The sequence below is a fragment of the Diabrotica undecimpunctata genome, chromosome 2 (assembly GCF_040954645.1).
Source record: "Diabrotica undecimpunctata isolate CICGRU chromosome 2, icDiaUnde3, whole genome shotgun sequence".
NCBI lineage: Eukaryota > Metazoa > Arthropoda > Insecta > Coleoptera > Chrysomelidae > Diabrotica > Diabrotica undecimpunctata.
This window is the reverse complement of record NC_092804.1, coordinates 153,443,133-153,457,977: the sequence shown is the minus strand read 5'-3', so window position 1 is coordinate 153,457,977 and position 14,845 is coordinate 153,443,133. Positions and strand designations below refer to the sequence as shown.

At 33.3% G+C, this 14,845-nt stretch overlaps 1 protein-coding gene across 3 annotated transcripts in view; it reads right to left on the bottom strand.

Moving 5' to 3' along the window:
* LOC140435073 (organic cation transporter protein-like) overlaps window positions 1–14,845 on the bottom strand; it is a 129,950-nt gene that overhangs the window by 20,014 nt on the left and 95,091 nt on the right. For all 3 annotated transcript variants that reach the window (XM_072523767.1, XM_072523770.1, XM_072523768.1), the window contains exons 4-7: window positions 14,017–14,120; window positions 12,351–12,674; window positions 10,229–10,465; window positions 8,355–8,569 (exon numbers count right to left, since the gene is read on the bottom strand). In XM_072523767.1, the coding sequence (XP_072379868.1) occupies window positions 8,355–8,569; window positions 10,229–10,465; window positions 12,351–12,674; window positions 14,017–14,120 (880 nt within the window). The remainder of the gene's footprint in view (window positions 1–8,354; window positions 8,570–10,228; window positions 10,466–12,350; window positions 12,675–14,016; window positions 14,121–14,845) is intronic.

Here is a 14,845-nt window from a genome sequence, read left to right as displayed (position 1 = left end):
AAATATTTTGAGGTGACTCGACTATTTTATACCCACTAGGTACGGTTGGAAAAAATTGGTAGATTATATGAACCGGGTCTCCATTTAAATACGAGCCTGAAGCGATATTGCAATCAACACAGATTGCATTTGTCACTGAAATATTTACTGGCTCATCAGAAACATGAATTTTATTTGCTTCCAGTTCTCTTTTCTTAAACCCAAAAATTTTACCTATAGAGTTTTTAATACCGAAATGTAGTGAACAATTACTTTTAATAGATACTTTAGATGTGTTTTTATCTGGAATAATATCTATATAAGCATCTTTATCTCTTTTTTTCATCAACCCCGTTAAAAGCTGAATTATATCTTCCAATTCATACGAGCCCAGTGGGATAACAGTTGTATAAAAAATGTTACCGCGACCAAAGAGAAATACATTATTAGATTCATCAATGTTGGGTATGGAATTAAAAGAATAAAAGTTCGTTAAACCAACTTCATATTCAAGACTTTCATCCAGGTAAATGGGAGGATTAAAATTATAACTTAAAATACACGACTTCCCGGTCAGGGTGAAATTATACGACATATTTGCTGAACGGTTCTATTGTTTAGACTGATTCACACATCCTTATTATAATGGTTATATAGAAACTGTAATGCCAATTGACCGCAATTGTAAGAATGATGTTGGAACCTTTTATAATTATAATTTATATTTACAGGACCACCAGTTTTAAAGTATTTGATTACATTATGTGGTGGTGATAAATCACCATAAGAATCAAAATATATTATATTGTTGTTCTCTTTCGTATAAGCTGTCCAGTGCGTGCCTTTACCTTTATTTAAATCCATATTTATAATACCGCTTTCATATTTTTGAATTTTACTTGGTAAGGTATCTCTCATGAATACATCTCTAAAATGCGGGATTTTTAATAATTTTACATATTTTTTTAAATCAACATCTGTTAACGGATGATGGGGGAATATTAGTTTTTTGAATATGGTTTTAAATACATCCCATACCCTTTAGCAGGTTTTAAGTATAACCCTTTACCTCCTTTCTCCATAGCAAGATTATGACGTTTTTGTTCAGCTATTTGTTCACGGTTGGTTTTTGCATCGTTAATAGCCTTCATAATGGATGCAGTTCCACCCCCAACCGCACTTAAAGCTCCGATTAACGGTAATAATAAAGGTAGAAAACCTCCTTTTTTGGGGGTTTTAATAATACGTTTTTTCAAATTTATTCTTTTTCTTTTAAGGGATCCACCTTTTTTATTTAACCGACGTCTAATCTTACGTAACCCCATCCCCAATTTACGTTTACCCTTCATCGTCGTTGTAACTAACCAAGCTGCTGCTTTTTCACCAAATGTAGCGTCCTTGGATTTTACTCGATCCCAAGCTTTGTTCTCTAATATTTTATCAGCTTCGTGCCTTTTACTAAGTTCTTTATGTAGGGAATATGCGATGTCGTGTTCTTTACAGGCTTTATCTAATAAATTTATTCCTGAATTACCAAGTGCAAGTCTTTTTTCTAGCTTAGTCCCCGGCCCACAATACGAATAACCTGGAATGTGTACCTCGACTGGTAGTGTATTGATGACGGAATTTAATAATCCGCAACCTCTTCTTTCAACTGTTCGATGTCTACTAATCCTTTTTCGCCTCATTATACTTTCTTTTATATATAATCTGATACCCTATATATACTCACATCATTCCCAGATACAATGAAGATTGAAAAACAACAACTGTCGCTACCTATTACAAACCATGATATAGTTGCACAAGATAATAAAATAAAAAAACACGGTAATTTATTTGGTGGTGATTCAAAACGGTGTCTTATTATTGGACCAAGTGGATGTGGTAAGACTAATACATTATTATCGTTGATTGAGCATCCTAATGGTTTAAGATTTCAAAACATATATGTTTATTCTAAATCACTTCACCAACCAAAATATATATACCTACGTAACTTAATTAAACCGATGTCTGAGATTGGGTATGAAGAATATGGTGATTCTGCAAACATACCTACTCCAGAAGATATTAAAAATCATTCAATAATAATCTTTGATGATGTTGCTTCGTGTGATCAAAAACTTATTCAAAGTTATTTTTGTTTTGGTAGACATAAATTTACCGACTGTTTTTACTTGTGTCAAACTTATAGCGCTATACCAAAACAGTTAGTGCGGGATAATGCCAATCTTTTAGTCATTTTTCAACAAGATATGACGAATTTAAAACACATATATGACGACCATGTCAATATTGATATGAGTTTTCAACAATTTAAAGATTTTTGTTCTTTTTGTTGGAAAGATAAATATGGATTTGTAGTGATTGATAAGGATTGTTTGTTATCTTCAGGAAAATATCGCAAAGGGTTTGATACATTTGTACATATATAAAAGAAGAAGTACACCTTTTTAGTGTTAGTAAAAATGGATACTCGAATCGCTAAACAACTGTTAAAAACCCGCCAAGCATTAAAACGAAAATATCGTAGTTTAAAAAGTGATATTATCAAGTCTCAGAGTCAGTTAGAAAAAAATTATCAACCCATAACAAAACCTCTCAAGGAGTTGTTGTTAAAATTAGAACCTACAAGTAATGTAAAACAAGAACCTACAAGTAATATAAAACAAGAATCTGTCCCACTTAAACTACCTAAATCACCTAAATTAGGATCTCCCAAGTCTAATCCTCGTCGATTAAGCACACCAAATCTTAGTTTATATCAACTTGCGACTTCATCACCAAATAAACGTTCTTCTTCATCTAAAACATCTACCAACTTTGGAGAACTTTCTTTTATCCCACCTAGCGGGATCGAAGAAACATTTGAATCACGACTTGGAGAAGATAGTGCAGAAGATACATTTACATCACAACGTGTAAGAGGTAATAGTAGTGAAGATATAAATCGATTTTTTGAAGAAACTGTATTAGAGTTTAACAATATGGTTAATAATCCTGACGTAATGGGTGAGTACTATGAGCAATTCACTGAACCTTTACCTCGGGAGTACGTAAAAGCTAATATAGAGGATACAAAAGGTAAATTTGATCATATATTAGGAGTGTATCACGATTTAGCTAACGAAAAATTTTCAATCGGTGATTCAAATATTGATTTTGACGGTTCGGATATGATTATAAAAGGAGTTAAGTACATAGGGACACAAGGTCTCTATGAATTAATGTTTAAGGCAAACCCTGTTAGTTTTAAACAGGGGGATGTTAACGAATACGTGGATATTTTACGACGAACCAATGCTCTTCATAGAAACAATAATCCTGAATTACCAATTAGAAAAATGGAATCTAAAATAAAAGATAAATATTATTTTATTATTAAGCCAGTATTGGAAACTAGACCCCAACCTCACAGACAAAGATTAACTTCTTTACCTTCAAGTCTTGGTGCGACAACTAGAAATCGAGCCAAACAATTTACTGGTAAAAAAGGTGGTGCTTTACTAACAAAACAATACACTACGAAACCAACTGAGTATAAATACTTTGACAATTTTAATGAGATAATAGATAGACTTCGACTACTTCTAGCATCACAATCTGCGGGAAATAACGGTCACGGTAACGAAATCATTTCCATTATCGAGGAACTTCGAGAAGGTGGTATAATTCAATAATAATGCCCATTAATAAATTTGGCAATCATTTTCTAACTGATTTAAAATCTCACGGTAATTCTACAAATCCACTATATTTTATTTGTGATCCATCTTCTTACCACACCAAATGTATAATAGCTTTAAAAGGAGAAGAAAAAACAAGTTTAAACAAGGACTTTTATGTGTTGGATCATGGAGGGACGTCGTATGTATTTTCTGTAAACGCTAAAATTGAAACAGTACAACATTACAGTTTTAATGGATTAGTTTTAATAAATTCGATAGAGTATAAATATCATGAATTACCTGGTTTACATGTAAAGAAAGGTGATAAACTTTCGTTTAAACTTGATACGAATCCTAACGTTTTTGTCCATATTACTCTTCAGTGTCCACTAGAAAAAAATGTCTAACCCCAAAGAACAAGTCGTTAATGAACTTCATAAACCCGCAAAAAAAAACTTTAAACGGAGGCATGTTATTATTAAAGGTTTGCATGATTTGTGTCAAGCAGATTTAGCTGTTATGACTCCTTTTGTTAAATACAACAGCGGATATAACTATATTCTTATTGTCATAAATGCATTTAGTAAATATGTTTGGGCGTCACCGATTAAAAGAAAAACGGGGTCTGAAGTTACCAATTGTATGAAGAAAATTTTATCTCAAATGCCTAAAATTCCTAAACATTTACAAACAGATAATGGGACTGAATTTTATAATTCCCACTTTAAAAACCTAATGTCATCTTATGGTATAAATCATTACAGCACATATTCTAATTTAAAAGCAAGTATTGCTGAACGTGTGATACGAACTCTTAAGTCAAAGTTGTGGAAACAATTTAGTTTGCAAGGTTCTTATAAATGGGTTAACATACTACCATCGATCGTTGAACAGTACAATAACACCAAACATTCAACTACGGGTGTCATCCCAAGTAAAGTAACTAATCGAAATGCAAAGCAGATAATTGCTTACAACTGGTTAAAAACCGTTGATAAACGTAAACCAAAATTTCAAAGAGGGGATTATGTTCGTATAAGTAAATATCGCCACGCATTTGCTAAAGGATATACACCATCTTGGAGTACTGAAATATTTAAGATTAAAAAAGTTCAGTTAACCAATCCAACTACCTACTTACTCGAGGATTCTAAACAAGAGGAAATTAATGGGGCATTTTACACCGAAGAACTTCAAAAAGTTAAATTTTCAGACGTCTATCTTGTGGAACGGATATTAAAACGCAAAGCTAACCAAGTTTATGTTAAATGGTTGGGATTAGATAAAAGTCACAACTCGTGGATTAGTAAAAATAATGTTGTATAAATATAGAAAATTTATCTAACAGAATTTAGTTCGCGATAAAATAATGCCTGGAGCAGGTCTACTTATTTTACATGCTGTTTTGCAGGGAGTACTTTATATTTACCAACCTTATGCTGTAAACGATATTCATATATGTTTTGATAGAAATGGAATAAAAAATGATAGTTGGCCATCGCAGTGGACTAACATGAGTCTTTATAAGCTAAATGGAGTAGATCTTAGATTCGCTTATATACCATATAACAGTACAGTATACAAACTACGATTACCTTTTCCCAATTACCTTAATGATGAAACAGAATGGCGTCAGCTCTACATCTCTTCTGGTGCTACTCAAGTTGGTGGGGAATATCTATCAAATATTTGTTTATCCTGGTATTTAGTTATTTGTGTTACTTTTTTACTTTTAAATGTAATTATAAAATATGTTAAACATTTTTTATTTAATAAATTTTTAAAATAAAAAACTTTTGTGATTTAATATTTATTTAAACCTACTATTGTATACAAACATTCTATGATTTATATTTAAAATCGGAGATAATATTTTCGAAGTTTCTTCGATTCGTTTTTTAAACCTTATTGAATCTATTACAAATATTTCCCAGTACCTTTGTCGTGCTTGACGATATGCGTGGTTCCAAACTCGTAGAACATGTGTTTTGTTAAGATGATCATTAAAAGTTACTCTTTTTCCCGTTTGTGCAGACATCTTTTAATGCTTCTGGATACACGTACACCAATTCCAAAATATTACTTATATCTTCAAAGCAAACTTGAGTGTTTGCGTTGACACTTCTTAACACGTTTTCATAAAAATCACCTTTGTTGTTTTGTAATCGTGGATATATACTCTTTAAATATTCCGAGAAATTTCCTTGTTTCAAATGGTTAATATGATGTTGTATAAGCGGTAACACCTCCCATAATTTACAGATGGTTTCATACCCTAAATAAATGTAGGAGTTACTTTGTGATATCTTTATTACTTTCGCTTCCAGTACCTTTTCAAATTCTATACTATAGCTTTTTCTTCTTATAGACTCACTGCTTTCTACCGTGTACAGATAATTAGTAATTACTCCTTGGTAGTATAAAAATTCTTTCCAATCTTCTTCCGTGAATACTACTCGTTGTCCTTGATTTCCGTATAGTGATATCACTGGTGTACACTCCGCACCGTACTTTAACCCAATAGACACAAATTTGCTTTTCGATCTGTTTAACTGAAAACTTTTTTCTCCTATTATTACATCTTTTTTATTCTCTACCCGATATTTTTGAACGGGTGTGTTATCACTAAAGTCGTATTGAGACATGTTTACTAACTCGATACACAGGTCACCCTACCTTATATCATTTATGTCTAGTAAGTGGGGGGTCTCAGTGGGTTATCAGTAAGAGGGAGGTATCTGTGAGTGGAAAGTATAACCAGTTATTCTTGCGGTAATATTTTACATGCAATCAAACAGTATTCAACATGACTTCTTACAGTAAACACTTTCCTGCTGTTCCGTTGAGTGTATTTTCTTTCGAAGAATTACGGGATTTTCCATTACAATATCTCCGGTATATGAAAGCATCAGAGTTACGAGATATTAAACATAAACTGCCAGATGAAATGAAAAATGATTCACATATTCTAACGAAAATTACTCGCTGTTATAATCATTGGCCTTCCACCTTTGATGGAGTGATGTACCCACCTTCCGTCAGCGACTGCTATATTTGTATTCTAAATCTTATTCAACACGATCCTTTATTAGAACAAGTGATAACGGATCATTATCTTCGCCGTAAAGATTTTTGTTTATTTAACAAACAAGAGTTAGAACGATTTCCGGCGTGGTACCTTCTGGATCATGTTGATGGGTTTGATCTATTGGATAAATGGAATGAACTTCCACCACATATTCGACGTAATGAAGTCATCCAAATGAAGCTACCTTGTTTGGAGCACTATCCAATCTCGCTATTTAACACTTACCTACCATACAAATACCAATGTCATAAATGTATTACATAAAATAAATATGAATAATTTACTTCTTGTTTTTACCTTATGAAAACAAAGTTATCTATTACTAATGTTTTCAAAACAATGTTTTTAAATACCTTTCACTGGTAATGTATATTTTACTCGTTCGTGTGTAACGGCCATTGAATGTTTATTGACCGTTTATTAACCCCTTGACCGTTAACATTGACCGTTCATTGACCCCATGACCGGTCGTTGACCCCCTGACCGTTTATTGACCCCCTGACCGTTCATTGACCCCTTGACCGGTCGTTGACCTCTTGACCGGTTATTGACCCCTTGACCGGCTATTGACCCCTTGACCGGTCGTTGACCCTTTGACCTTGACCGGTCGTTGACCTCGTCAGTGGTGGGGGGTGTGAGGTATGGTGGGGGGTATACAAAATGGTGGGGGTCAATGGTGGGGGGTATACGGACGGTGCGGCTAGAACTCTCACCCCTTACCTTACCATTGGAGGGGGGTATAATAATGGTGGGGGAGTCGGTGGTGGGGGGTATACGAACGGTGCGGCTAGAACTCTCATTTGCCCTCTACTGGGATGCAATATGAGCGTCAAACGCAATTTCTGGATTCCCACGTTGACTATTTTCCCGAAAATCTTGGAGCTGTCGGCTAGGAACAGGGAGAGATGTTCCATCAAGACACAAAGGAGATGGAGAGACGTTACCAAGGAAGATGAGATACAAGAATGACGGCTGATAACTGCTGGACCTAGAAGAGGGATTCGCTCACAAAAATCCACAATAAGAAATCCACAAAACGCAGTTTTCATGGAAAAACAGAAAACTTTTATTTAAAACAAAAATACCATTGTCTAACAAATATTATAGTGCATTTTTTATGAACAACTCAATTTTGCAGTGTAACTTTCCAGTAAAATTAGTTCCAATAAATATTTTCTCAGTATTTTTGTCAGTTTCAATGAAAAATGTCAAACACATTTTACTTGAAAACCTGACGTGTTTAAAAAAAAGTAAGCACAGATTCGTGATCAACACACCCCATTTACTATAAGACACCTATTAAGCTTAAAACATTTTTCATGAAAAAAAAAATTTGTGCTTGTGTAATTTCCATGTGTAATCATTCTCGTACTAGTATAATAATTCTAGTTTAAGGCAGAATAGCTGCTATATATTTGGAGCAATAAAAGAAACAAGTTTAAATTATTTATGAATATTGTTTACACGGCTGTATAACATTCAAAGTAGATATGTGGCTTTAAAATGGAACTCGCGAGCGAATCGAGTCGGTCGATGAATAGAACGGCGAGATATAGTGTCTCACAACTCAATGAAGTTGATCGATATCAATTTTCAGATACATCCGCATTACTTACCAGCCGGAACCAGCATAGTAAGAAGTAGACATCCTCCTGTTATCATCATACAAGAACACATTAAATTTCTTCTACCCCACTTGTTTAAGAAGAGAAGTAATAATGAGTATCCCGGTATTTCCACAGCTCCAGATATCACAAAATTTAAATAAGGATCTCCTCCTAAATTATTCGTATTCCAAGACAAACCATAATATGTCAAGTTATTCGCAAACCTAAAATTTATACATTTTTAAAGAGTTGTTATATCTACTAGAAATAAAAAATTAAATTATTAGTATAAATATTAATCCACTTCAGCTTTCACTTCAGTGCCACTCCGCCCAGATCCGCTGAAGTGGAACTAGGCGGGTCATGTGGCCAGAATGAATGACGGACGATGGACACAAAAAATTACAGTTTGGAGACCACGAGCTGACAGAAGAATCAGAGGTAGACCACCTACACGATGGACAGACGACGTCAAAAGAATCAATGGAAATTGGCTGCAAGAAGCTCAAGACAGACAGAACTGGAAAAAATTAGGGAAGGCATATGTCCAATTTTAGACGCAGAAGGATATGATAATGATGATCAATAATAATCATTAAAAACGTACAAAATCAGTAGGACGTGAAAAAATCGTATAGTTTGTACAATTGAATATTTTTTAAAAGCATATAGAAAATCAACGAATGCTTATTACTAGTATGCATTAGTTTTATTAGATCCAATTGTCGCTTTAACGGGCACATAAATAAAATGGGACTGCCCATTCGTTCAACTCGCCGTTTTTTCAGCCATAGGGTGTCTTTTACTATTCCCTCATATATCTTCTTTAGAACATTCCTTTCCTAGTTCTCCAGTAATTTTATTCCCTTTGTCATTGTCCATGTCTCACTGCAGTATATTACTACTGCAGTTGTTTGTCAACATCCCATTAAGCGAGTGTAAACTTATATTGTCCACCATTATTCTAGTTCTAGCTTATATTTTTTCTTGAATAGCCCCAGCTACGTGAATTTTTGCACAGACCACCTTACCCTATCTTATCATTTAATCTGCCATTCTTAAGATCATAGTTTCCAAGTATTTCAGCCATATATATTGTCGCTCACTTCACTACGAACTTTACTTGCATTTATAGCTACTGGTATTGTCCCATTTGATCCATCCGTAATTGCAGAACACGCTTATTTGCGTAAGAGCACTAATAATAACAATTCACAAGCAAATTCCGAAAGAGTTCCGGAGCACATTCCCAATCCTTCAGTTGACATAAACAAACCAAAGTGTTTATATCTCAAAAGGATATAACACAAAATATTCAAGTATAGTCGCGGTAAAATTTTATAGTACGATTTAATTGCGACGCTGTTTGATACCCTCTTTTTTAGAACTGACCGGATACCTGTGCGAAGTGTTTTAGTTGGAAAGCAGTTCGTTTATAGAGTGTGGAGCGTTGTCTGATGAAATTTAATCATTTTGGATAGTGACAAGCAGTTAGTTAGAGTCTAGAGCGATGTCTGCTGAAATTTAATTACCTTGAATAGTGATGTGGCGTCCGTGGGATAATGTAGTTGAAAATATTATGTACGATAACAACACTGATTTGCAGAAAGTGCCAGTGCCAGTGTGAATGTAGTTCCCAAAAAAAGTACCCGCAAAGAAGATTCGAATAATGCATTTAAATGCTGAAAAACACCAAGTATATTTCAATGTGTACGAAAATCTATAGAAGAAATTCGGCTCGGATGAAACTATTAAAAACCACAATATATGATATATACCATATTTAATTACCAAAACAACCAGCCGCCGCACTATAACTTAAAGCAGAACTCTCAAAATCTGCGTTTTAATATATTTCTTACCACAACTATACTAATACTTACCAGTCAAAAAATATAATAAGAGATTTCTTTCTCATATTGGGGTATTTAAATACATCCAGCACAGACGTGTTGGTGCCTTTATTAGAATTATTAGTCTCTTGGGATGTTAATAGAAGCTCATTGAGTGTTTCGTCAGAAATTTCTACTTTATTGTATTTAGCTGCTTCTTGAATAAGTTTTTTAGCTTCTTCAGTGCGATTTTTCGTTAGAAGCCACCGAGCTGATTCTGGAATCAACCTAAAAGTAAATTAGAATAAAATAAAATTGGTCCAGTCATCATAGATTTGATCCCTAAAAATCATCAATCAATCAGAGGGGTAAAAACTCAAAAAAATCGATTTGCCAAGAACCTGTACGCCGTACAAACAAATGTTTCAAATAAAAAATGTAGCTGAGATGATTTTAAACAAAATTTTCCACTTTTATTAAAGTTGTATACTCGAGTACGACTATTTTCCATTTTAAAATATATAAATCAGTAATTTTAAAAATCAATTTAATATTAAATTGTAAAAAATAATAAAAAATTTATATTATATATATATATATATATATATAAATATATATATATATATATATATATATATATATATATATATATATATTATCAATAATATATTTAAATTTATAACACACGCTACCACTGAACATTTTAATGCACACCAGATAAAATTTCACTGAACACTGGTTCCGTTTAAAACATGGCTGATTCCGTCTGTGCGAACGAGATGTGCGTACTTATCTTGATAAGCAGAGTGGGATTCTGATTGTTTTATTATTCTGTGCCCTTACATAAATATTTATAAATAGCAGCCGATTTTTTGAATTTTTACCTCGTGTAAACGCACATTTTTACCTCGTGTAAATTCGTCTAAGGGCCGGTTGTTCGAATGCTAATCAAAACTTGATTGTCATCAAATATTTAATTACAAGTAAATACGTCATAGCGGCTGTCAAAATTATTAAAAATTGTTTATTATTATTGATTTGTAAATAAAACATGAAATTAATATCAGAAAGAGTTTAATTACGGTTTATTTTAAATTAAAACGCAAAAAAATAAAATTGAATAAAATAAATCAGTCAACATGACCCCAAAATGTGAGGTATTTGATTTTAATTAAATATTTGAGTTTTGATTAGCGTTCGAACAACCGACCCTTCTTCTTCTTTGTGTGCCGTGCTTGTATTCAAGCGTTGGCTATCGTCATATTGACAAGCTGATGAAATGATTCTCGGTCGGCAGCTAGATGACGTTAATTACCAGTGGCGGAACCAGAATAGGTTGATTAAAATTAAAAAAATAAAATAAAATAAATCTATTTTACAAGATGTAACAAAACGGAAATTATAAAAAGAAGTTTTTTTGAATAAAATGGATTATGTTCTTAATTGCGAAAATGGGGAAGTCGGGGTTAAAATATTATTATCTGTTACAGTGATTATTAGTTATTCTTATCCGTTACAGTGCTTACATTAACAACATGGCCTTGCAAGTCACTATTCAAAATATTCAGGTGTTCAAATTTATCGGCAAGAAAAGCTAGCCTGAAAAGTCAAAGAGAATTTGAAAACAGATCTTCATATTCCGAATAAATATCTTTCAAATACGTCAAAAGTTCTGTTATTAACTGAAAAACTGATTTCAAGACGTTATCCTTTGAAAGCCATCTTACTTCCAAATTGTAAAGAATATTTACATATAAAAAACCTGGATATTTGAATACGACTCCGAGACCCGTAAAGTCTGCAGCGGAGAGCTATCAGCGAAAGAGAGAAGGTCACTAGTCATGACTGACGGCAATGTTGATGGTATTTTTTTCGATAACATCTATCTATATCATATTCTATGATAATGTCTGGATCTTTGACTAAAAGAACCGGTTTATTTTCCATTCATTGCGCAAGTGTTTTTGCCGAAGAAAGGTATTTCAGCATTGCCGCACCCACCGTATATTTTATTTTATAAGATAAAGATGCATCTCAAAGAAAATCATTATAGCGACGTAGGAAGCTGTGACCGTGGTGATTAACGGGCACCAAGAATGCTTTCAATCGTGGGAGCAACGTCAATATTGATACGACGATGAATTGCAGCAAATTCAACGATATTTATACTTACCACCAATATCCAAGGAAAAGAACTCCAGGTATAGTCAAAGCAAATTGCAACCATCTCCAATTATCTATGTAATACGCAAACGCAGCTGTCAACATATATCCTAGTGAGAAGAACATTTGGCAAACCGTTCCAGCTATAGGTCTTTTAGATGGTCCTACCATTTCAAGGCCTATAACATAAGCCACTAGAAAGACTCCAGAAGTAGTCGCTCCGATAATAAGTCTGAGAAATGTAAAAGTCCATAATTCTGGTGCTACCGACGCCAATAAACCAGCTGCCAACTGAAGGACAAGTGATGCGAAGAAAGTTAATTTACGACCGTACCTAAAACAGATAGTGTTATAAATTATTATCATTAAAAAAACAATTAGCCAAAGCATTTATTATAATCTGAAAAATGTAGCATTCCACAATTCTAGTGATATTGATGCCAATAAACTATTTTATTATATCACAATGTGTATTGCCGCCAGTATTGTTCAACACACTCTGAAGAAATCATGAAAAAGAGCTCTCGAGGCAGAAACAGCTCGAATAAAGATTATTGGAACACCGATTAACAACATTAGGTATGCGGACCATATCGTTATATTAGCGGACAATCTCCAGGATTTTCGCTAAAACAGCTAAAACATAAAAAAAAACGGGAAGTGACAGAGGAGAGGAAACATAGCTTTCTTGTCGTCTGTTTAATTTGGTTCGATTCTTAATAATCAGCATTCTTCCAGCTCTATAGAAATTTTCACATCTATAGAAATTAAAAAATTGAGCGGATACCTTCCAAACCATTTTAATATATATATATATATATATATATATATATATATATATATATATATATATATATATATATATATATATATATATATATACCGGTATTTAGGCGCCACGCCCTTCCGGTAGGGATCTATGGAGGAGTATCACCAAGCCGCCAGCCCTTATCTCTTGCCGTACTGCTCCACCATAGGCCGATCAGACACCAGCATATTCTAGTCTAAGCCGCAGATTCATCTAGAATTTTAAACTGCTGCGTTAGCCTTTTTTATGTTTCTGTACACCGAGCTGGGGCTCGAACCCACATCCACTGAACCATTCGACAGTAAAGCGAATGAGAATTGGCCGCCTAGCCCGCTTGGCTATCTGACTGACCTTAATATAACCTCTTCCAAAAGGGCTAATAAGAGAAATATTTACTAATTTGAAAATCTTTCTGCTCCCGATATTACATTAATCCAAGTCACGTTTTTTAGCATATAGTAATTGTCTCGTTTCCAATAACATATTTTTCAGAAAATAGTCATACGTTTAGTAATTTACGGAAACTGATACGGAAACATTGAGTGTGTTCCAAATACCTGAAGGTTTATAAAAAATATATATTATCAAGATTTTTTTTAGAAATTCCGGTACAATCACAACTTAAATCTATATATTCTTATAAAATGCTACAAAACCTTAGAAACCTATCGTGACATAGTGAGATTGCTGTGAATAGATAAGCATAAAAAACGGAGGCTTCAAACACGTAAGTGTCGTAAATAATGATAAATTTACTTACAATCAAACATTTGACTACTTTTAAAACTTATAACTAAAGAAATAAAAATGCAGACAATAGCGAAAATAAAATTAAATCAAATTTGGTTTATCAATATTTTGTACAAACCTGTCGGACATTTCTCCAAATAAAATTGATCCAAGCATTACACCTACCATAAAAAGAGAATTCGATGTTGCTATTAAATAGGCCGAGTTACACGTTAGCCCATACTGTAAAAGTTAAAGCTCTTTAATCATTGATTATTCTAGTTGCATTATTAATAAGTTAAGTATAATATCAATGCAATAAATATTATTCAATTAATATTAAATATTTATCAACAGATTTTACGCACCAATGTAGCAGAAAAATAGATGACGTATACGAATTTTAAATGGAATTTTTGTAAGAAGTAAAAGAGGATTGTATCCGTAACAATCGTATTTTCTAACAAAAGGTGTTATAATAACATTAAAGAAATTCTGAAAGGAACTTAAAAGGCAGTTCAAAGGTAAAATAGAAGGCTTGGATAAAGGAACATATATTGGAATTGATGGAACAACGGCGACTAGCAAAAAACAATAAAAAACTTTATGAAAGTATACAAAAAGAAATTCGATGTAAACTACGAGACGCAGAGTCAACATCTAGCTAAATAATGCCATGAAATTAAAGAACTCAAAAATAGGACACGCTTAACATGTATAAAAAACGAAAGAAGCGGTTGATATCTTCAATACGAAACAAATTATACTACTACACAATAAACGTGATGTTTTATGTGAAGTAGAAGACAAACTGAAAGGATGGGAAAATTACATCACGAACCTATTCAACGACGATAAGTGAGACGTCTTCTTCCTCAGCTTTTACCTTTTTCAGGGGTCGCTGTTACTTATTTTTCTTCTCCACTCAATTCAGTCCATTATGTCTTCTTCATTAAAATCTTTCTCTC